The 24,152-nt window shown below is 44.4% G+C and overlaps 2 protein-coding genes across 2 annotated transcripts in view; both read right to left on the bottom strand.

The window, feature by feature from the left end:
* LOC311015324 (uncharacterized protein) overlaps window positions 1-24,152 on the bottom strand; it is a gene marked incomplete at its 3' end in the record, with an annotated part of 558,532 nt that overhangs the window by 178,130 nt on the left and 356,250 nt on the right. The gene's annotated exons all lie outside the window — the stretch shown is intronic.
* LOC311010708 (protein NLRC3-like) overlaps window positions 1-24,152 on the bottom strand; it is a gene marked incomplete at its 5' end in the record, with an annotated part of 65,599 nt that overhangs the window by 40,173 nt on the left and 1,274 nt on the right. Inside the window, 6 exons of the mRNA XM_084005296.1 lie at window positions 10,189-12,930; window positions 13,628-13,674; window positions 14,248-14,421; window positions 14,957-15,130; window positions 15,551-15,724; window positions 18,907-20,710. Of these exons, the coding sequence (XP_083861422.1) occupies window positions 12,401-12,930; window positions 13,628-13,674; window positions 14,248-14,421; window positions 14,957-15,130; window positions 15,551-15,724; window positions 18,907-20,710 (2,903 nt within the window). The 3' untranslated portion in view covers window positions 10,189-12,400. The remainder of the gene's footprint in view (window positions 1-10,188; window positions 12,931-13,627; window positions 13,675-14,247; window positions 14,422-14,956; window positions 15,131-15,550; window positions 15,725-18,906; window positions 20,711-24,152) is intronic.

Raw genomic sequence — 24,152 nt, 5'->3', positions numbered from 1 at the left:
AGCCGATCTCCGTGTCGGAAAAGTTTGTTTTCTTACCAGTATTTGGTCTCTCCATGTTTGACCTCAGTGGGCGGGGCCTCCGAACCAGGAATATTTAAGGGCGTAACATGTTAATGACGATTGAATTCAGCCGCCGCATTTATCAAGACCCGCTCATTCCTACGCTGAGATTGGTCAGATACGAACGTTTCATAAATCACACGTGTTTCCTGTCGTACGACCAAATCTACGCTCAGATCTGCGCCCGTTTTCACGCAAGATTGATAAATGAGGGCCAATATGTGGAGGGAAAAAATAAAGGAAATATATCAAATGGAAGAAATAACATATTCCCTGAGACTTCAAAAACACATCTTCACTAAAAGGTGGAGCCCTGCTATGGATATACTAATATAACTCTGTCTTTTATTTCACCTTGCTTTATTCTATTGTATTTTATATTTTTCTTTGTCAGTATAGTCTCCGTCACTTTTGTTGTTACCTTGACTGTTATCTTGTGTATGAAACAGCAGATGTGATGAAATATGATTCTGTACATGATTTTGAATGAAACTTAAATAAAAACTAAGTTTTAAAATGGATTTGGAACATAATGATGATGAAGAAGTGACTCCAGCTATTCTCTGGGATGCACTAAAAGCGGTGATCAGGGGTCAAATAATAGCCATCTCCTCATATGAGAAGACAATTAGAGAAGAAAAAGTTAGAACATGAGAAGAGGACTTGAAGAGACGACAGAACCAACATGCAAAGTCTCCCCAAGATGACAACAAACATAAGATTATACAATGAAAAAAAGAAATAGATGAAATAAATACTCAGGAAATCCAAAGAAAACTCCTTTTCACAAAGCAACAATACTATGAAGTCGGTGGGAAATCACTGAAACTTCTATCATAGAAGTTAAGAAAACAACAAGCGGATAGAACTAAACATAAAAGAAGAAATTCTGCAACAAAAGAAATAGAAACTTGTCCAGAGAAAGTTAAACAACGCTTTGAAAACTACTATCAAACATTCTATTCCCAACCAGACGAGCAACGCCAACCAGATGGATGCCTTCCTGGCCCAGATAAACCTCCCAAAGGTTACTGATGAACAAAATGACAAATTCATATCTAAATAACAAAAGAAGAAATTCAATCAGCAATCAGGAGAATGAAAGGGGGGAAGTCTCCAGGGACAGACGGCTTTACCACAGAATGGTCCAAAACAATGCAAGATCAATTCATTCCAACATTATTAAACCCCCCCTCATGGAGGGAGGCAATGATTTCAATCCTACCTAAAGAGGGCAAAGACAGGCTGGAGTGTGGGAGTTATGGCCCTGTAAGTCTTCTAAATAAGGATTCTAAAGGATTCCCCTCCATTTGAACTAAAGAATAGAACATATACTAGCAGGATTAATACATGAGGACCAGACTGGCTTTGTCAGACAAACACAGACCAAGATAATATCAGGAAAACACCACACATTATGAGACAAATCACACAAACTAGAGACACTGATATGAAGTTTGGATGCAGAGAAAGCCTTCCATTCAGTTTTTATAGAAAGGACTTTAAAACGTGGCTTTCATACAACTATAATCCACACGATTGCAGCATTATACAACAAAGCAACAGCTAGAATTCAAATCAACGGTGATTTAACCATTCATTCATTCTGGAAAGAGGAAGGAGACGAGGGTGCTGTGATGGCCGCTCCTCTTCGCCCTGTTTATAGAACCCAGAAGTCATTGATTAGGCAAAGATCAGATAGAAAGGGGGCAACAACGACATCCGGGGGCAAAAACTGGCCCTGTTTGCTGACCACTTATTGATACGTTTAATACAACTACACACACACTCCCAAAATGGATGAAATTATTAGAGGAATTTGGTTTCATTTCTGGTTGTAAAATTTATAACAAAACTCAAGTACTGACATTCAACTATGACCCCCCCACCCTCCATTAGGACCATGTCCAACTGGAAATGGGAGGCTGAGTCCATGAAATATTGAGGTGTCTCATTACCGAGGGACTTCTCAAGACTGTATGATATCAATGACGGCCCGTTCCATTCAAAGAGAAAGTCTGACATCCAAAGATGGAATGTTATTCCCTTTTTAAGTTGAAGCTCCCGGATAGAGTCAATCAGGATGAAGATTCTTCCTCGGATGTTAGACCTCTTCCAGTGTTTGCCAGTAAAAATACCATCTAAACACTTCTCAGAATGGGACAGATTAATAGCCAGGTATTTGTGGCGAGGGGAAAAGGCCAGAATTCAATTCAAGACGCTGCAATGAAGAAAAGATAAGGGTGGAATGGGCCTCCCTTGCTTCCAGGAATACTACCATGTAGCCCAACTGAGACCTTTAGTCTGCTTGTGTTCACCAACATACACTGCAGCATGGAAGGAACTAGAAGGTGCAATGATCAAGGGAGTCCCAATAACAGCTCTACTAAGTGATAACAGATTACAAGGAGAACAGGAGATCCCAGAAGACTCTAGAACAGGCAGTTTTCTGAAGCCCTGGCAGGAAATAGTCCAAATGTGCCGTTTAAGAGACGCGTCTAAAATGATGAGGTGGTGTGCCGATGATTCAGACTTTGCACAAAATAGAATGGATGGCAGATTTAAGACATGGATCACAAAAGGCTTCACTACATATTATTCATGTATTCACAAAGGGGCATTTCAGAGTTTTGAAAGCCTACAGAAGGACCATGGTCTGGAAGAGAGGGTGTTTTTAGGTACCTGCAAGTGAGACATTATTTGAACAAAACCTTAAAGACGTGTTAGGAAAAGGTGAATCGGGTTCATGGAGGTATTCTTATCATGAATTAAACCCAGATCAGCAACAACATGAGCTCCAAATGGTATAATGCCATACAGTTCTGTCAACAAGAGAGCACAGAATACATAAAGAAGAAGTGGGAAAAGGAAGTAAAGGTCATGATCACACAGGAGAGCTGGGAGAAAACATGCCAGCTACAGTGGGTCTGGACCGGGTCAAACACATGGAGAGACTTCTGGTGGAAAAACATTGCAAGATTTCTGACCACACCCATTCAGAAAGGTCATCAGGGCAGTGGAGATGCTTGTTGGAGACTTTGTGGGTCTCATGGAGACAACCATTCCCATAGTTTTGGGGATCGCCAAGCAATAAGACCTTACTGGGAGGAGATCCACAAACATATAAAACATGTATTTCATGTCAACATTCCATTTGAATGTGAATCTTTGTATTTGGGTCATATATTGTTTGAAACATGGAACATCAAAGACAAAACACTGCTGGCTCTACTATTGGCAGCCAGTAAGAAATGTGTGAGGAGGAAATGGTTGTGTAAGGTGCGGATATAGGAGGAGTCGAAGTTGCAGGTAAAAAAATTGACACTTTATTTCCTATACTTTAACAACTCTAAAATCAGGGGAAAGAGTTCTGTGTGGCGAGAGTAGCCTTCTCCCAGTGGCGTCTCCCAGGTGACGCACATCAGGTCCTAATGAGCTCTGAGCGCAGACGCACTCAACTGCGGCCTCTCCGCGGCTCCTCTGCGGCGCTGTCCAGGGTGCTGAAGGTGACAGGTTAGAACCGCAACAAACTCCGGGCCGATGGACGTTGAACACGTTCATCACTCCACTTCCAGATGATAAAGCAGTTGAATAGGTCTTCTTAGAATAATGTTGAAAGGTAATCCAATAGAACATGATCTTACTTTTCCATCACGGCCTTGAAACACTTCCTCCACTCGACCCATCCTCCACATGTGACGTGGCAGCCTTTCATCATGAACAAGAACAAAATCTCCAACCTTGAATAAAGTTGATTTCACATTTCTGGTACAGTGAGCGGAACGCAACTCCATCAGATGTTCTGTTTCCCATCGGTTCCAAAACTCACCCACCAGTTTGCGGCGGTAGCTCCAGCGCTTCGTCAGCTGTTCTCCATCCACCTTCCTATTGTCTGTGACCTGAACAGGCTGAGAGGGTAAAGTGGTTATTCTTTGTCCAATCAAAAAATGAGCTGGGGTGAGGGGTGATGGATCCTGAGAGTCAGTATGCAAATAGGTAAGCGGCCTTGAATTGATCACTGCTTCCACTTCTGTTAACAAAGTCTGCATCTCCTCATACGTCAGATAGGCCCTCCCAAGGACTTTCCTGATGCAGGTTTTGACGGAGCGGACAAGACGTTCCCACATCCCGCCCCACCATGCAGCTCTTTCTACTATCTATTTCCATGTGATTTTCCTTCCAGAAAAAAAGTGTTTCATATTTCCTCCTTTCATCACATTCCACAATTCCTTTAAATCCTGTTCTGCTCGCTTAAAGGTTTTAGCATTGTCAGAATAGATAGTAGTGCAGATTCCTCTTTGTGCAATAAATCTTCAAAAAGACAGCAAAGACGTATCTGTGGATAAGTCAGAGACTAGCTCCAGATGGACTGCTCGCGTAACATGTGAACAGAGCGACATACGTTTTCTGTCTATCTGGTTTAACAAGTAAGGGACCGGCAAAATCTACACCCACCACTTCAAATGGCTGAGCCTCTGTAATCCCATCACGTGGTAATGGTGCAAAAGGTTGTTGGCCAGCTTTGACCTTACTTTTACGACATATCAGACATTTTTCCAAAGTTTTCTTCGTGATCTGTCTGCCTCTTACAAGCCAATACCTTTCTCTGACTTGGGTCAAGGTGTCCTGTAGACCAGAGTGCATGACGTCATCGTGGGACCTTTTTATTAGCAACTCGGAAAACTTATCCTCTGACGGCAAAATCCATGGATGTTTTTTGGCCATAAGCCCAATTTGTTTTTTGCAGTCGTCCTCCAACTGGCATCAGCTTTTCCTCCAAAAAGGGTTTCAAGGTGAGAACCTTTGATGTTCTGTCCAATTCCCTCTTTGTTTCCAGTTGTCTCATTTCCTCGGAGAAACATTTCATTTGTGTCAGCCTGATCCAGTATCTTTCTGCTGCCTCAATCTCCTGAGTGCAGAGCTCTCCTCGCTGCTTCTCTGTGTTGCAAATGGTGCACAAATCTCCTTGCCCACGCAGTTACTCTAAGCAACTTATTTAAACTGCTGTGATTGTCCAGCTTTAGAATGGGCTCAGTTACAGAACAAACATCCTCTTCATCCTCCATTATCTGATTTTGAGCGATACACTCACCAGTCAGTAGAGGCGTGTTTGTTTCCTCCGCAGACGTCACGTCGGCTGTGCGTAACCAACTCGGCCCGTTCCACCACAGTGTGTCGACTGCAAGTACCTCTGATTTGAGTCCCCGGGTTCCGTGATCAGCAGGGTTTTCTTTTCCCTTGCAGTGTCTCCAGTTTTCTGGCAGCGTAAGACTCTGGATTTCTGCTACTCTGTTAGCCACGAACGGCTTCCATTGTCTTGCTGTGCTTTTAATCCAATGAACGGTAATCGTCGAGTCAGTCCAGAAATGACATTTAACATTGTTCAGACTCAAGATGTTACTCAAATAATGACCAAGTCTGGCGCCGATGAAGGCTCCCAGTAGTTCCAGTCGGGGCAGAGTTACTCGTTTCAGTGGAGATACTTTAGTTTTGGCAGAGATTAAACTCACAGTGCTCGTTCTATCCGATTTGGTCGTGCGTGAATACGCAACGGCACAGTAGGCTCGTTCACTAGCGTCACAAAACACATGAATTTCTTGCATTTCTTGGAAGTTTTTGTTGTGATTTACTTGTTTATCATAACGTCTGTTAATTGACACTTTACTCACATCTTGCAGTTCCTCATTCCTTCCAGCATGCGGCCAAATCCGTCGGCAGCTCTTCATCCCGATCCAAGCCTCTTTCCCACATTTCTTGAAACATGATTTTGGCTCTAATAATAAATGGAGACAAGAAGCCAATGGGATCGAATATTCTTGACGCTGTTTGGAGTACAGCTCTTTTTGTGAGTTTTTTATCCTTGACATAATTCATCACCTCCGCCATTTCAAAGACGAATTCATCCGTTTGACTTTTCCAGACGAGGCCCAGAACCTTTAATGGAGTGGAATCCTTCCCTTGTTCTTGTTGTTCCTGTGACCATTTTTGTTGAAGTTCAGGACTGTTTGTTTTCCACTTACAAAGATCCATTCCCACACTTGCCATGATTTCTCTGGCCTTTACGCACAGCTCTTCCGCTGCGTCACTGTTGTCGGCTCCACTTATGAAATCATCCACATGAAGACATTCTTTTATTGTCCGTACGACTTCAGGATTTTCTTCTTCATGCTCTTTCAGATGGTGTCGTACAGTAGCTGCCAACAGAAAAGGACTCGATGACACTCCAAACGGGACTCTCGTCATCCTGACTGTTTTCACCTTTATCTCCTTTTGCGACATCAGCTTGTCATCCGTCCAGAGAAATCGCAGTGCGTCTCTGTCTCTTTTGTCGAGGGAGATTTGCAGAAAGGCTGACTTAATATCTGCCATTACAGCTACTGGATATTGTCTGAATTTAATCAGAATGTTCAAAAGGTCAGGATTTAAATTTGGACCTATAAGCAGACATTCGTTTAATGAGCAGCTACATTTCTCATGAGAGGAGGCATCGAATACAACTCTCAATGTCGTCGTAGCTCCGTCTTCTTTTATGACTGGATGATGTGGTAAATAGTACACTGGCTCATTAGTCACATTATCATTGACCATTTCCACTATATCTTCTCTTAAATAGTTTTGAATAACAGCGTCATATCTATCAAAAAGAGTTGGATTAATTTGAAGCCTTCTCATTAGATGATCAGATCTGTTTTTAGCTGTAACATCATTTGAAGACATAGTTACATGCTCATTTTTCCAGGGCAGTCGGACTTCGTATCTGCCGTCAACAAACTTCACAGTTTCTTCAAATCTTTTCAGAACTGTTTCATCTGTCTGGGAATGTAATTCTTCCTTACCTATTCCGAGTGACTCCAGTTCCCAAAACCTGCCCAACTGGTTGGAGAGGGTTTGATCTGCTCAACACAGACATGCAGCAGTTCAACGTCAACAGCTTCGGTGACAAGATTCAGTGTGGTGACCTCTCCTTGCACAAGCCATCCAAACACACTTTCCAGCGCAACAAGTCCGTCTTCCAGCTTTTCCATTTGACCAGTGACAATTCTCCAGTACTGGTCTCCTCCAATTAGGACTCCCAGTTCTTCTGATTCCATTCCTCTCACGGGAACATCCGCCATAGGCATTCCTTTTGACTCCAAATCCTTTCTTATCGTTTCACTTGCCATTTTAATAATTGAAGAGCTCACCTTGGACGTCTCCAGGAGCTGAACTTCGATATTCTGATTATTTCTGATGTTCCTTAAACGCACCTTCACCTTCTTGCATGTCAGTCTTTGAGGTGTTTTGGAGCCAAATACAAAAACATGAAGTGTTTCTTTACCTACTATTGGCAGGTTAAGTGCTCTGGATATGTCTTCTGGAATAAAACTACGTGAGCTCCCTCCATCTAAAAGACATCTAGCCACCTGACTTTGAGTGGGTGCGTCTATCCAAACGGTAGCTGTTTGGAGTAAAACTGTACTACTCATAGAACTACTGGGAGCTGCACTTGCTATCACTGCATCTGCTGTAAGATTTCGGGCAACTTGCTGTGTGCTTTCTTGTCTCTCTTCTGTGTGTTCTTCTTGTTGATTGGCTAATTGAGGACAGACTACTTTGTGGTGTCTTCGTCCACATTCTTCACAGGTAATTCCCTGCGTCTTACAATGACGCGCTATATGTCTGCTGCCTAAACACACAAAACACTTGCCTTCTTTTCTTCATTTTTCTCTCCTCAGTTCAAGAGTCAGTTCTGTACAGTTCTTAGATCTCTGATGGTTTCCTCCACAGAATATACACTTTGGCTCATCTCTGACGCTGACAGCGTGAAGCGAGGCTGTAGAGGCTGTGTAAGATCTCCTTTTTTACCGTATTCTTTTCTCCACATAGGACTTTTCCCATTGTTTCTCTTTATCTGGTTGGTGCACATTCTGGGTGAGATTGGCTGTTCTTTCACGACTTTCAACCTCCTTTTGGAAGAACGTCATCAGGCTTTGGACACTGAACGTGTTGTCATTATTTGCATCATCTCTTTCACTAGCGTTTTGACGGGTGAACTGCAAAGCCATTTCTTCTGGTATCATCTTCATGAGAATAGGGCAGAGCAAGTTGCCATAACTGTCAGAGACTACTCCCATTGAGCCTAAACTGCACACTTGTATCTCGATGTCATCATATAGCCTGCGTAAAGCTGCGACATCCCAGGCCCTTTTTACTGCTGTCAGATTTAATAGCTTATTCATATGTGCATTTATGACGAGATCTTTACGCCCAAATCGGCTGATAAGCATTTTCTTTGCATTGTCATCATTTTGGTCTGATAAAGAAAGTCCCATAACTACATTAGCTGCAGTGCCATATAAAAACGACTTCAAATATGTACATTTATCAGACTTGGTTAGACTGGCATTATTGTCAACTGCTGTCTCAAACTGGCTCCAAAAACATCTCCGGAAAACTTCTCAATGACCAATTTTGTCAACTTGCCTGCTTGTCTTCTCACCTCATTGTTTGAATATTGGGAAGTCACTGAAGCTGCGCTCTGATTGTCGTCCATATTTCTCAGGATGCGTTTTATCCGGGTCTTTCTTGACATGATTCGATCCATGTATTCAAAGGCTGAATGAACCTCATCTTCCAAATCATCCCCTGCTGTCTCCGCTTCAATGTCATGGTCACTATCCATTAAAGCTCTTTCTCTCGCCGTCAGATGCTCCAAATATTCATCCAGCAAATCTGTGCTGGGATCTTCTTTTTCAACCTCCCGATCAATCTTGTCCAAGAGTCGTGTCGTAGCGGCCCGTATTGCTCCCCTTAGTTTCTTTTGTCTTTGCAGGTTCGACATTGTTGCTTTGTCCTATTATCCGCGTCTTCAGCTGTCATGCATTCTTTTTGTTTCTTCTCCCGGGTTTCGGCACCAAATGTAAGGTGTGGATATAGGAGGAGTGGAAGTTGCAGGTAAAAAAATGTACACTTTATTTCCTATACTTTAACAACTCTAAAATCAGGGGAAAGGGCAGGGAAAGAGTTCTGTGTGGCGAGAGTAGCTTCTCCCAGTGGCGTCTCCCAGGTGACGCACATCAGGTCCTAATGAGCTCTGAGCACAGACGCACTCAACTGCGGCCTCTCCGCGGCTCCTCTGCTGCGCTGTCCAGGGTGCTGAAGGTGACAGGTTAGAACCGCAACAGGTTGAAAGCAGAACCCCACCAGTGATGAATGGATGGACATGGTCTATGAGATCTATGTTATGGAGAGGAGATCTTTTTCCCTCAAAGTGGAAAAAGAAAGGTTTTACAGGATCTGGACCAAATGGACTGAGTATGTAAAACCAATTAGATGTGATTTCATATGACTGTACTTGGGCATTGTGTGAACCTGTCCTCCCTTTGTTTGTGTGTGTGAGTGTTATTTGGATTGTCTCAAGTGGTCCCCAGTTCTGTTCTGTTCTGATACTGTTCTCAACTAAAACCAGTAAGAGTCAGAAAAACATTCCAGAAGGCCAATATGGACCAAATCACATGGACTTCCTGGAAGCATCTTTATCTGTCTTTGAATGACTAAGATTGGAATTCATGTATGTGATGGTAATTTGCCTTTCTAAAGAAAAAGATCATTTCAAAACAATAACATGGAAAACCATGCCAGATTGTGAAGACAAACTTTATTCTGTTCTTTTCTTCCTCTAAAATAAAACTTGCATCAAATGAAAATGTATGAACTCTATTTGAATTCCAATGAATAGTAATTTCTTGTTTTCATGTTCAACTATCCATCAGAGTAACATGAGAGAGAAAGGGAAGCATGCAGAAGAGTTGAGCAGAGGTGGAAGGGGATACATTGCAGATCTCATTCCAAACACTGAAGGATCTTCTGGATCAATACACGATCACAAACACTTCATTGACAAGTATGTTTTCACACACAAGGAATGTGACGTGGTGATTGGTGCAGAACAATACACACAGTCAGATAGTAGAATGACATCGTTACATCATTATGAAAACGGAACATTTACAATAGAATATGTGGAACTAATATAGAAGAACAGCTTCAATGATGTCAGCCATTCAAGGGTCTAGACCTCTGGGGGACCACAGTCTCTGGTTCCTCACATAGTCTGCTCTCTGGACTAATGTGAGCTACTATCTAGACCTCTGGGGGACCAGGGTCTCTGGTTCCTCACATAGTCTGCTCTCTGGACTAATGTGAGCTACTATCTAGACCTCTGGGGGACCACAGACAGTCTCTGGTTCCTCACATAGTCTGGTCTCTGGACTAATGTGAGCTACTATCTAGACCTCTGGGGGACCACAGACAGTCTCTGGTTCCTCACATAGTCTGGTCTCTGGACTAATGTGAGCTACTATCTAGACCTCTGGGGGACCAGTCTCTGGTTCCTCACATAGTCTGGTCTCTGGACTAATGTGAGCTACTATCTAGACCTCTGGGGGACCACAGTCTCTGGTTCCTCACATAGTCTGCTCTCTGGACTAATGTGAGCTACTATCTAGACCTCTGGGGGACCACAGTCTCTGGTTCCTCACATAGTCTGGTCTCTGGACTAATGTGAGCTACTATCTAGACCTCTGGGGGACCACAGTCTCTGGTTCCTCACATAGTCTGGTCTCTGGACTAATGTGGGCTACTATCTAGACCTCTGGGGGACCACAGTCTCTGGTTCCTCACATAGTCTGGTCTCTGGACTAATGTGAGCTACTATCTAGACCTCTGGGGGACCACAGTCTCTGGTTCCTCACATAGTCTGGTCTCTGGACTAATGTGAGCTACTATCTAGACCTCTGGGGGACCACAGTCTCTGGTTCCTCACATAGTCTGGTCTCTGGACTAATGTGGGCTACTATCTAGACCTCTGGGGGACCACAGTCTCTGGTTCCTCACATAGTCTGGTCTCTGGACTAATGTGAGCTACTATCTAGACCTCTGGGGGACCACAGTCTCTGGTTCCTCACATAGTCTGGTCTCTGGACTAATGTGGTCTACTATCTAGACCTCTGGGGGACCACAGTCTCTGGTTCCTCACATAGTCTGGTCTCTGGACTAATGTGAGCTACTATCTAGACCTCTGGGGGACCACAGTCTCTGGTTCCTCACATAGTCTGGTCTCTGGACTAATGTGAGCTACTATCTAGACCTCTGGGGGACCACAGTCTCTGGTTCCTCACATAGTCTGGTCTCTGGACTAATGTGAGCTACTATCTAGACCTCTGGGGGACCACAGTCTCTGGTTCCTCACATAGTCTGCTCTCTGGACTAATGTGAGCTACTATCTAGACCTCTGGGGGACCACAGTCTCTGGTTCCTCACATAGTCTGGTCTGTGGACTAATGTGAGCTACTATCTAGACCTCTGGGGGACCACAGTCTCTGGTTCCTCACATAGTCTGGTCTCTGGACTAATGTGGTCTACTATCTAGACCTCTGGGGGACCACAGACAGTCTCTGGTTCCTCACATAGTCTGGTCTCTGGACTAATGTGGTCTACTATCTAGACCTCTGGGGGACCACAGTCTCTGGTTCCTCACATAGTCTGGTCTCTGGACTAATGTGGTCTACTATCTAGACCTCTGGGGGACCACAGTCTCTGGTTCCTCACATAGTCTGGTCTCTGGACTAATGTGGTCTACTATCTAGACCTCTGGGGGACCACAGTCTCTGGTTCCTCACATAGTCTGGTCTCTGGACTAATGTGGTCTACTATCTAGACCTCTGGGGGACCACAGTCTCTGGTTCCTCACATAGTCTGGTCTCTGGACTAATGTGGTCTACTATCTAGACCTCTGGGGGACCACAGTCTCTGGTTCCTCACATAGTCTGGTCTCTGGACTAATGTGGTCTACTATCTAGACCTCTGGGGGACCACAGTCTCTGGTTCCTCACATAGTCTGGTCTCTGGACTAGTGTTAGCTACTATCTAGACCTCTGGGGGACCACAGTCTCTGGTTCCTCACATAGTCTGGTCTCTGGACTAATGTGGTCTACTATCTAGACCTCTGGGGGACACAGACCCAGGAGACAACATCTGGTTCCTGGCTGAGACTCTTTAGAGACACAGATTCTCATCTTTGAATTGACTCTGGATGGATTGTCTTTGTCTTCTGACACCATGTAGGGAGTTGATTTGATGATTTTATGTGTATACGTGCATATTTTTATCTGATCTGTTTATTTGATTCCTTTTATCTTTCTATTCTGTACTTTTTATTGTGTTTTATCTTGTGCAGCACTTTGGAAAACCTTGTGTTTGTTAAAATGGGATCTAAATAAAGTGGATTGGAATGGATTGGATATGTAATCACAGCGTGTGAAAAATGAGCTTCACGTTCGGTGTGAACACGACTTCAGACCTAAAGACGACGCAGAGACACTGATGATGATCCAGACCAGACTCCAAACCCAGGATAAAGAGGTTCAGTGAATGTGGTGTTGAAGGTGTGGAGGTGGATCAGTTTGTCAGAGGAGACTTTGTAGAAGGTCAGAGTGCCAGCAGGACAGTCCAAGTACACTGCTACCACACCAGAGGGGGGGGAGGAGGAGGAGGAGATGTGTGTATGTTTATTATTGTGACAGACAGAGTAACGACCATCATAACAATCCAGACTCCAGGACTGATCATTCTCTCCAAACTCAGAGTCGTCTCCTCTCCTCTTGATTCCTCTGTAACTCACTGATATACAAACATATCCTCTCCACTGGACCTCCCAGTAACAGCGACCAGTCAGACCGTCTCTACACAGCAGCTGAGGCTGTGAGACAAATCTGTCTCGATGATATGGATATGACTGGTCGTCGTCCACATGTGTCACCTTCCTGTTGTTGTCGTCCAGTTTGAGTTCTCTGCTGACTGTGTTTGTGTCCAGTTCCAGTTCACAGACATCTGATGGAGAGAACAAACACAATGCAGCTAAAGGTTCATCTCTGTCTCCCACTAAACTACGTCCCCATACAACTCATCTCCACTCTCTATTACGTTTCCATGGAAACAACGTGTTTTCTGGACCCAACGGTCAACGTTTGAAACCGTCTGAAAAAACCTTAACGAACAAAACAAAAACGCTACAAAACGACATCGTTGGTAGTAAAAATATCACAGTTGGGCCTAAAATGAGTAAAGATTGAAACCAGACCAAACTGTGGTCTGGTCTGTGGACTAATGTGAGCTACTATGGTAGAGCTCTGGGGGACCACAGACCCAGGAGACAACATCTGGGTCCTCCATTTAGGATTCAGGGACGTCAGGACGACAGGAGGACCATCTCAACGCTGAGACGCTTTAGAGACACAGAGTCTCAGGAACTTCTCTCTTCACTTCAAATATTTAAACTCACACAAACACCACAACAACGGGAATGTTGGGTATTCGCCTCCGTTGCCGTCCGGCAGGAATTGGCGTCCGTTTGCGTCTCTGCGTTGACTTTGTGTGTAATTGAAGGTGAAAATGTGGCGTTTGGTGTGAACACAACACGACATCTTTACAGCCACGAAGAAACAAACGCTACGTCCTGATTAGAATCGGATTTCAGTCATGAACACGTTCAAATCTGGAGCAGCTGAGTTACTGAAGACATACTCACACTTCATCAGACCAGGTCTCAGTCTCTGCTGTCCCCCATGGTCCACCCTGCAGGAAGACATGCAAACACCAGTAAACATGAAGCCCAGCTCCTCAGTCAGAGACTGTTGTCCATCTGTCCTCACCTGAGAGTCCAGTCTGATGTCTGTCCATGTGTCCTCACCTGAGAGTCCAGTCTGATGTCTGTCCATCTGTCCTCACCTGAGAGTCCAGTCTGATGTCTGTCCTCACCTGAGAGTCCAATCTGATGTCTGTCCACCTGTCCTCACCTGAGAGTGTCCAGTCTGATGTCTGTCCATCTGTCCTCACCTGAGAGTCCAGTCTGATGTCTGTCCATCAGTCCTCACCTGAGAGTCCAGTCTGATGTCTGTCCATCAGTCCTCACCTGAGAGTCCAGTCTGATGTCTGTCCATCTGTCCTCACCTGAGAGTGTCCAGTCTGATGTCTGTCCATCTGTCCTCACCTGAGAGAGTCCAGTCTGATGTCTGTCCATCTGTCCTCACCTGAGAGTCCAGTCTGATGTCTGTCCATCTGTCCTCACCTGAGAGTGTCCAGTCTGATGTCTGTCCATCTGTCCTCACCTGAGAGTGTCCAGTCTGATGTCTGTCCACCTGTCCTCACCTGAGAGAGTCCAGTCTCCAGTGTGGACCCTCCAGTCCAGCAGACAGCAGCTTGACTCCTGAGTCTCCTGGATGATTGTAGCTCAGGTCCAGCTGTCTCAGATAGGAGGGGTTGGAGTCCAGAGCTGAGGCCAGAGAAGAACAGCCGTCCTCTGTGATGAGACAACCTGACAGACTGAAGACACACACACTTCTGTCACTTCTGGGGACTTTTAAACTGAGAAAAAGTGATCATTCTCTGTTGTTGTGTTGATGTTGTACTGGGTGGGATAAGCGTGGCTGAGTGATGGACAGAGACGGATAGAGGAGGACGAGAAGTCAAGAAACAACAGTAGAACCAGTCTATGTGGTCTGTCTTCAGACCTGGTGTCCCAACAAAGATCTGGCTACTGATTTAAACCAACTAGCAAAGAAAACTGTAATTCAATAACATCTCAACTCTGTTTGTTGTCAGTTTTCATATTGAACTGGAGGAATTAAGTAACATTATTAATTAAATAACAAGTATTCTGAGAATAAAGTCAAATACAAAACTTGGAGTCTCAGAACATATCAGACATTCATGTGTTCAACTGCTCTTTTAGAGCCGCCATGTGAACTTTAGCAAAAGTGTCTTTTCAGGAATAAGAGCAAAGAAGTGAATATTTGGTGCATGTAAACGGATCATTGGAAGCTTCATAGGTAAACTTCTCAAAGTCCTTGAGTCTGACCTGAGAGTTTCCAGTCCACAGTGTGGACTCTTCAGACCAGCAGACAGCAGCTCCAGTCCTGAATCCTGCAGGTCGTTGTTACTCAGGTCCAGGTCTCTTAGACTGGAGGACTGGGAGCTGAGAACTGAGGACAGACCTTCACAGCTTCTCTCTGAGAGGTTACAGCCACTGAGTCTGAAGAGGAATCAGAAATGTGTGATGAAACTAGAACAAACAACTGTTCGTCTCCTTGGAATTAACAATGAAAACTCCTCAGCAAGATCGAAAACAGGCTTTACAAAGACTTAACTTGTGTTTGTATTGCAGTCCTTCACAAGACCAACAAGAACATTTCATTCATTGACCTTTAAACTTAACCAGCAAGGATTTTATCAATGAGAAAAAAACTCATCCTAAAACCAGAAATAAATGTAAAATGTGGTAGAAAAGAATTCAATGTAACTTCTGTGGACACTGTTCCAACACTAACTTCACGTGTTCAAACATGAGGAGAAAACTCTTTGTATTCCTTGAAAATCATTGATTCTTTTCATGTTTTACTAGAATTTCTAGTAAGAATTAGAATTAGAATTTCTCAAAGTCGTTGAGTCTGACCTGAGAGTTTCCAGTCCACAGTGTGGACTCTTCAGACCAGCAGACAGCAGCTCCAGTCCTGAATCCTGCAGGTCGTTGTTACTCAGGTCCAGGTCTCTTAGACTGGAGGACTGGGAGCTGAGAACTGAGGACAGACCTTCCCAGCTTCTCTCTGAGAGGTTACAGCCACTGAGTCTGAAGAGGAATCAGAAATGTAGAATAAAAAACAGAACAAGTCTGGCTTACTTCGGTGCTAATCCCCTTCACTTTAATTATCAGACGGCTGACGGCAAGACACGGAATGTTAGCTTGTGTCTGGTTGTAGCATTTATTCACCGACAAACATGCGGTACCCACAATACACTGCTGCACACTGTACCACGCTGTAATCTAACCGATGACTTCATACTCACCGTCTCACTCTCTCTCTCTTTATACTTCAACGTACAGAGAGCCAACAGTGTTAATGCATTAAAAAGATGAATGTGTTAAATCCACAAATGAATCATCCCGCGTTAACACGTTCATTTTGATGCCCAAATATTTAAAGTACAATATGTAAGAAATCTAAAGCAACTGGCCGTAAAATCCTCCTAATATGTCATAGAGACTCAGGAATAATGATCATATAACATACTGAACTCACCAACAACAACAGTACAGCCAAAATATAAGCATTTAAAAAAAACGCAAATCATGTTTATGTTTTGAAAACATGTTTTGGCACGTGGCGCCACCCACTGGCGTCTACAAATCATTGCAGTTAGTAGAGTCTCAGCTGCCGAGCAACCACGGGTTGCCAGTTTCGACTGAGCTACAATGGCGGAGGCAACGAAACTGAGGTATCTGTTCATTTACAGATTCTGAGAATGATTGCTTCTCTGCATGAAGCTTTAAGGCATGTGAATTGTTTAGGTTAAACTATCTGCAGGCTGCCTTAGTCATAAATCAGCCCTGTGTGTGCGTTAAAGCTGGCTACAGGATGTTTGGGCTCTACTTGGAGCTGAACCAGTTCTGCACCAATGGCAAGAGGGTCAGAACTTACTTATTGTATACATTTCCATATAAGTACAGATAGATGGTCTTCCTAGCTTTAGGCTTGCAGGTCAAAAGGGTGACAGCAGAAGATTTAGATAACATATAGAAGGTAAACTATCCCAGCCTATTACGATGGTTTGGAGGCTCCTCGATCCCTTGTTGGATGGATGGACTCTCAATCCATCCAAGATGACCAATAAGGAGAAGTAGGTAGGTCCAGGCGAAAGGACTTCAAAAAGGCACGCGCATGCAGAAAGTGGGGGTGGTTTTCGTGTGGATTTACTAATCGGATGCTCAGTAGGATTTCCAGGTAGAGCAGGCATAAGTTCATTAGGAACTTTGCCCGAGTTTGGAGAAACTAGGTGTTGGCCAACCTGGTCTGATGCAGGCTTGAGAATTCTGTTTCAATAAAGGTTGCTCTATCAATCCCACCCAGCCTGTCTCAGCGGATTCATTTATCAATCAAACCTCACACCGATCATTGAGGAAGAGAGCCCAGAAACAACAAAACCCAAAAGAGCTGGTTATGATTCACAAAAACGCCAAGATAAAAACCGAGGCAAAGCGAGGGTCTATATAGGGGATGCATTTGAACGGTGGAGACAGTAGAAAGCTGAGAGGAATTTGAAATCGGATGCAGAATTGGCTACTCTTCTCCTAGACGGGTAAGTTGAGCTTGGCTAACTAAGTTAGCATCATAGCTTGACGGGGATGGACATTTCTAATACTTTGAACTGTCGAGTAACAACGTTATTCATTTTGATCATAGAAACAAATGTTAGCAGCACAGATAACGCTAGCAGCATTAGCATTGTCCTGTTACGAGCTGTGCTGCTAACGTGTGTTTCTATGATCCAAATGAGTAACGTTGTACTCCGCTGTCCGGCTGCCTTCGGCGTGTTTGGATACGCCAACAGCTCTGGCAACCTCGAGTCTGGAGGGGAGGGGGTGGAGGGGGAGGCGGATACGACTCGCCGCAGTGTTTTGAGTTTGAGTGTAGTACCGTTTTTGGCCACATTCTTACATATAGCGTCTTTAAACATCAAACTGCAGAGAAAAGAGTTGGGTTTCCTTTAGTGATTTGTTCTTTTGGTGCAGCCGAATTAATTTGCACATTGATATTTATATTGACAACGTCGGGCTGCGATCTTCGCATTCACTCATGAAAAAGTTGCTCGCTAGCGCCACCTAGAGTGGAGAATCGCCAGCCCCGCCACACCGTAACTCCGATTGACATGAAACTTTGCACACATGTGCAAACAAGTGTCCTCTACAAAAAATCCTTTTGGACTTTTTTCCTCAAGTAACTATTTCGATGACTACTATTGACTATGACTATTTATTAGGGCTGTCAAAGTTAACGCGTAACGCGTTAACTTTGACAGCCCTAATAAATCGCAACATCCTCTTAACGCCGTTAGTTTTTTTAACGCGCGATTAACGCTCGGTATTTAAAAAAAAAAAAAAAGCGCATTGTATGATTTATGGCCGTCGGTGGTACCTGTAGTCTTGATCCAGAGGGAAGGTGCGTGTCCGCAGGCAGCGGTGTTTCCCCGCGTCCCATTCATTGTGAAAAGCCGTGCAATGCATTCTGGTAGCGTCGCGGCGAATGTCGAGAGACGGCGCGCGAGTTGGCCGCTCCTCATTTGCCTAAAGTATAAATCGAATCTACTTTATGTTAATCAGAGGCGCCGGGCTCGACTCGCCGCCTCGCGAACGCTCGCAAAAATCAGTTGTTTGAAGGAGAGCGCCTGTCAATCATCCTCTAGTGGCAGCCCACCAAGCGTGCAATACTGGGAAGCGGCACGTCCACTCGCGTTTAAAATACGTGGACACGTACCTTGAAGGTGCGTGTCCACAGGGGCGATTTGTGAACGGCAAATTCACCTTCAAAAGACTGCCACCTTCTAGTCTGCAGTTCATTACGGATGTTGTGGGCAATGCCAAGCACTCCCTGACACTTCTTACTCAGCAAATTAATGGATTCTAGTTCAGAAATTATCACAACTAAGTTGATATCTTATAATAAAGTAAAAACTTTGATTCCTCTAACCAGTTTATCATGCATTTCTTTATTCCAACACCACACATGATGTATTTGTTTTATCTACCCCCAAAAATACAAGTAAATACTAGTATTTTAAACTTGTGATTAATCGTGATTAATCACATCCTGTTATTGTGATTAACTCGATTACATTTTTTAATCGTTTGACAGCACTACTATTTATTATTTACTTTTTGCTGTTTGGAAAACCAATCAAATCATTCAGAATGCAGATAGAACCTTGTAATTCCATGGTGGTTCGTTGTATTTTGAATATAAAAACTATATTTACAGAGCTTTGCTGGAGGCTTGGACCACCGGCAGCAGCCTCAGAAGAGCCTCCTCTGAAGCAGAGTATTTCTTCAGGTCAAACACGTCCAGACGTTTTTCTGACGACAGTAAGATGAAGACCAGAGCTGACCAAAGAGAAGGAGACAGTTCATCGTAGGAGAGACGTCCTGAAGTCATGGACTGTTGGATCTCCTCCACCAGAGAACGATCATTCAGTTCATTCAGACAGTGGAACAGGTTGATGCTTCTCTCTGGAGACAGATCCTCATCAAGCTTCTTCTGGATGTACTGGACTGTTTCCTGATTGGTCTGTGAGCTACTTCCTGTTTGTGTCAGCAGACCTCGTAGATGTTTCTGATTGGTCTTTAGTGACAGACCCAGAAGGAAGCGGAGGAACAGGTCCAGGTGTCCGTTTGGACTCTGTAAGGCCTCGTCCACAGCTCTCTGGTGCAGATGTTTTAGTTCAGGTTCGTCTCTGGTGAGTTTAGACCACCAGGAGGTTGTTTGTTCTTCTGCCATCAGATTGACACCAGACTTGATGAAGGTCAGATGAACATGAAGAGCAGCCAGAAACTCCTGAACACTCAGATGGACGAAGCAGAACACCTGGTCCTGGTACAGTCCTCTCTCCTCTCTGAAGACCTGTGTGAACACTCCTGAGTACACTGAGGCTGCTTTGATATCGATGCCACACTCTGTCAGGTCTGGTTCATAGAAGATCAGGTTTCCTTTCTGCAGCTGCTCAAAAGCCAGTTTTCCCAGAGACTCAATCATCTTCCCGGTCTCTGGACTCCAGTGTTGATCCGTCTCAGCTCCTCCATAATACTTGACGTTCTTCAGTTTGGACTGAACCACCAGGAAGTGGATGTACATGTCGGTCAGGGTCTTGGGCAGCTCCCCTCCCTCCCTGGTCTTCAACACGTCCTCCAGAACTGTAGCAGTGATCCAGCAGAAGACCGGGATGTGGCACATGATGTGGAGGCTCCGTGAGGTCTTGATGTGGGCGATGATCCTGTTGGCCTGCTCCTCATCTCTGAACCTCTTCCTGAAGTAGTCCTCCTTCTGTGGGTCAGTGAACCCTCTGACCTCTGTCACCATGCCAACACACCCAGGAGGGATCTGATTGGCTGCTGCAGGTCTTGTGGTGATCCAGAGACGAGCAGAGGGAAGCAGTTCCCCCCTGATGAGGTTTGTCAGCAGGACTTGGACTGAGGTGGACTCTGTAACATCAGTCAGGATCTCGTTGTTGTGGAAGTCCAGAGGAAGTCGACACTCGTCCAGACCGTCAAAGATGAACACAACCTGGAACCCTTCAAACCTGCAGATTCCTGCTTCTTTGGTTCCAGGGAAGAAGTGATGAAGGAGTTCCACCAAGCTGAACTTCTTCTCTTTCAGCAGGTTCAGCTCTCTGAAAGTGAATGGAAACGTGAACAGTATGTCCTGGTTGGCTTTGTCTTCAGCCCAGTCCAGAGTGAACTTCTGTGTTAACACTGTTTTCCCGATGCCAGCCACTCCCTTTGTCATCACTGTTCTGATTGGTTCATCCCTTCCAGGTGAGCCTTTAAAGATGTCTTCTTGTCTGATGGTTGTTTCTGGTCTGTCTGGTTTCCTGGATGCCGTTTCAATCTGTCTGACCTCATGTTCCTCATTGACCTCTGCAGTCCCTCCCTCTGTGACGTGGAGCTCCGTGTAGACCTGATTCAGGAGGGTTGGGTTTCCGGCTTTAGTGATGCCCTCAAACAAACACTGGAACTTCTTCTTGAGGTTAGACTTGAGTTTACGTTGGTACACTGCACCAGCGGTTCCTGGATAAACAACAAAGGAACCCAGTTAGTGGATCCTACAGACCCTTTTACAGTCTATGAACAAGCCATGTATTAGAGCCATGTATCCCTGTAGTCCTCAGTATGAGTGACTTATTTAATGATTAAATCAGAACTATTGGAGACAATATCAATCAGGTGCAACATAAAATAAATAAAAGACTTTTACAAGACAAACAGAACTGAAGGATATAACCCTTTGAAATGCAGCTGCAAAGCTCCACGAGTCAGTCACTACAACCAGTGGTGGCCTTAGGCATCTGGGGGCCCGTTTCAATACTATGTGCAGCCACCAGAGGAAGGCGGGGTTATAAATTAGGACAGACATATTTAAGGAGGCCCTAATCAGGCAGATAGGCAGCTGTCTGTTTGGAGTCGTCACCAGCTAATTTGCTGCAGGCTGGTGAGGAGGATTGTGAGGGCACTGCCGACGCTGTTAGGAGCTGTTCCAGGAGGTATGTTATCTCTATGGTTACAGTAGTGATGGGCAAAGGGAAGCTTTGAAACGGTTTGAAGCGAGGTTTCAGTCTGTGTTGAAGCCTTGAAACGAATATGAAACCTGACTCTACAGTGGCATCTAGCGGCCACTTCTGTGAACTACATCACTGGCCAAAGAAAACTCCTAATTATGTGCCACTATGAAATGAGCCGGTCTTAGGTTTCCTTAATTTAAGTAGAATACAGGTTGAATTAAAGAAACATTAAAAATAAATAAATGACACATTGTTATATGCAATACAATAATCAAATATTTGTATTCAAAAATAATATTTGTTCAGCTCTTTTTGAGCTGAGTCCGTTTCTTTTTTTGGATAACACTTCCCCTGCTTTTGAAAAAATCCTTTCACAGGGTTCACTTGTTGCAGGGACACTTAAACATTTCTTAGTCAGTTGGTACAAATTAGGGAAGACAGCACGTCGCTCTTCCAGTATTTCAAAGGATCTGCCCGTCTTGGAATAGCCGTTTAGAAACATAGAGGCGTTCCTTCAATCACTGAACTACAGTCACGTGACACGGGCGTTTCAGAACCGCTTTACGGCACAACGTTTCGAAAACATATATATATATATATATATATATATATATATATATATATTACACACACACACGTAAGGCAACATGTGGACGGCATTCTTTTTCCCAGTATATTTGTATTATCATTCTATGTTTGTATTAACCAGACCTCACATATAATAGGCCGACTCACAACACAATGCACAGAACTTTAGATCAATGCGACCAAAATAAAAAGTATCATTTCACCACAAGGTGGCCGCCGAGTGCGGACCTGAACACACGTCATTGAACTTTTAACCAATGAGAACCATTCCGCTGTAGCGGAGGGGTGGACAAGCCGGTTAGAGCCGTCGTTCACCGCGCTGCCAAGCGCTGCAAGAAGCGGCTCTTAAAAACTTGTTCCCGCGATGTTTTGGGTCACGTGATATGGTCGCGACCCTGTGACGTCTTTGCAGTCGGCTGCTAAGTCGGACACAATTCTAGCCATCATGCATCGCTTTCAACCCACAATCCATCACGTTAGGTAGCGCGCTGCAGGCGGCTACATCAAGGAGAATTCGCCTATTGAAACCTGAAAGGATGCAGCGGCCGCTACTTTCAAATTAAAAGCCCCCCGCTAAGAACCCAGTTCTAAACTCCGATAGGGTGCAATGTAACGCTCTTATTTTGAAGACACATTCGTTGTCTACATCGTTTCCTCCGCCGCAACAACTTCACTTGCAGAAGGATGCCAGAGAATTCACAGAGACGCTGGAGAAGTTTGTGATATTTTCATCCCGGATTTTTGAGATGAAGGAATTAAACACCTGTCCCAAATAAACGCCTCGTCTGTGAAGTGATTGAAACAAATGATTATTTGGTATTTTACGGTATGATAACTCCCGGCCCGGGGAGAGAGACACGCATCACAGTGCTCAGCTGCAGACACAGCAGAGAGGTGAGGAGACGCGACGCATAATGACTGACAGGCATCAAGGCCACTCAGCGTTACCTGACCGCCCCGCCCCCAGATACTTCATTCACAAAAACAGGGCCTGTGGAAATGCAGGGAGGAGTCTCATACATTCACTTGCTCACCTGTCTTGCCAAATGCATTGCTTGTCTTTTTGTTGTTGAACAGATTGCAAAGTGGCACTTTTATTGTCTCTATTTTTGAACTTGATACAAGTTATGACACAGCTGCACTTTTATTGTCTCTATTTTTGACCTTGATACAAGTTATGACACAGCTGCACTTTTATTGTCTCTGTTTTTGACCTTGCTGTTATTTCACGTTATTGCGTTAGAGTTTAGATCCAGCATGATGTTACTTGATAATCCGGAGGCGCGGAGCGAGCGGGCGTCGGTCGGACAGTCTGATAACTGCACAGGTCCTTCACTCAACTAAATACAGAGAAATGTCCCACACAGTAACATTACAGAACCAAACAACAGGAACGTAGTAACTCTAACTGTCTTTGACAACTTATATGAGGAAAAAAATACCACAGCTGTACGTGGAGAAGCGTCCGTCCTCCCGCCTGTCCTGCCGACTCTTCCTCACATTTCTGCCTGAAAAACAGCGTCTGTCACCGGCAAAAAACCTTAACTCACCGAGTGTTTGTGATGGAAATGTATTTTCACCACAAACACAAACACCCGGTGAGTTCAAATCGACGGTTGTGGTGATCTGTTTTAAATAAATGTATTAATTTATTTTCTTTTAAATAAATCACTGCGACTGTCAGCCCTCCCGACTTCAGGGAACTTTCCCCCAGCCTCCTTCCCGAGTGACAGAGTCAGACAGCGACCTGATGCCCATTATGGAATTATGTAGGCTACTTTAGCGAGAAAAACCTAACTTTGTCACTTTCCAGGATGTTTGACGCCAACGTCATCATCATGACGTGTACCATCGCGCCTCATTAGGAGCCTCACTTTCTGTGGGAATCACAGGTGATCGGCGGAGATGCTTCGCTCTGTGTGAATCACCATCTGTGGAGAATTGCCGAACCACCGCTCCTGAGATAATGCAGAGACGCTGTTTAAAAAGGGCTAGCCTACAGTTTCACCACAAGTTCATTTATTCACTCTTTTTGTTTCTTTTGATCGGCCATCCCATCATGTTTGGGGGCCCCCCAGGCCGCCTATGACTACAACACATCACAATACAGCATCATAGAAAGAGACGGTATGATGACGTGTTGAAAGTAGTACCGTTGGGTTTTCTAAATATCCTGGTAGACCGTAACCTAACCATTTAGTTCCTACGAGCTGAAAGTCACCAGTTAACACGGTCACTGGGTGAAGTGAAACACCTGTTTCTCTGAAACGGTCGTGATCCTGTCTGAACTCTGTAGAACTTGAGTGTTGGAATATCGATTCTGACATCCGAACATTAACAAACATTGAAGTTGTGTGCAGCCT

Source organism: Eutrigla gurnardus (assembly GCF_963514095.1).
Source record: "Eutrigla gurnardus genome assembly, chromosome: 1".
NCBI lineage: Eukaryota > Metazoa > Chordata > Actinopteri > Perciformes > Triglidae > Eutrigla > Eutrigla gurnardus.
The sequence above is the reverse complement of the archived record's forward strand: the minus strand, read 5'-3'. Positions and strand labels throughout refer to the sequence as shown.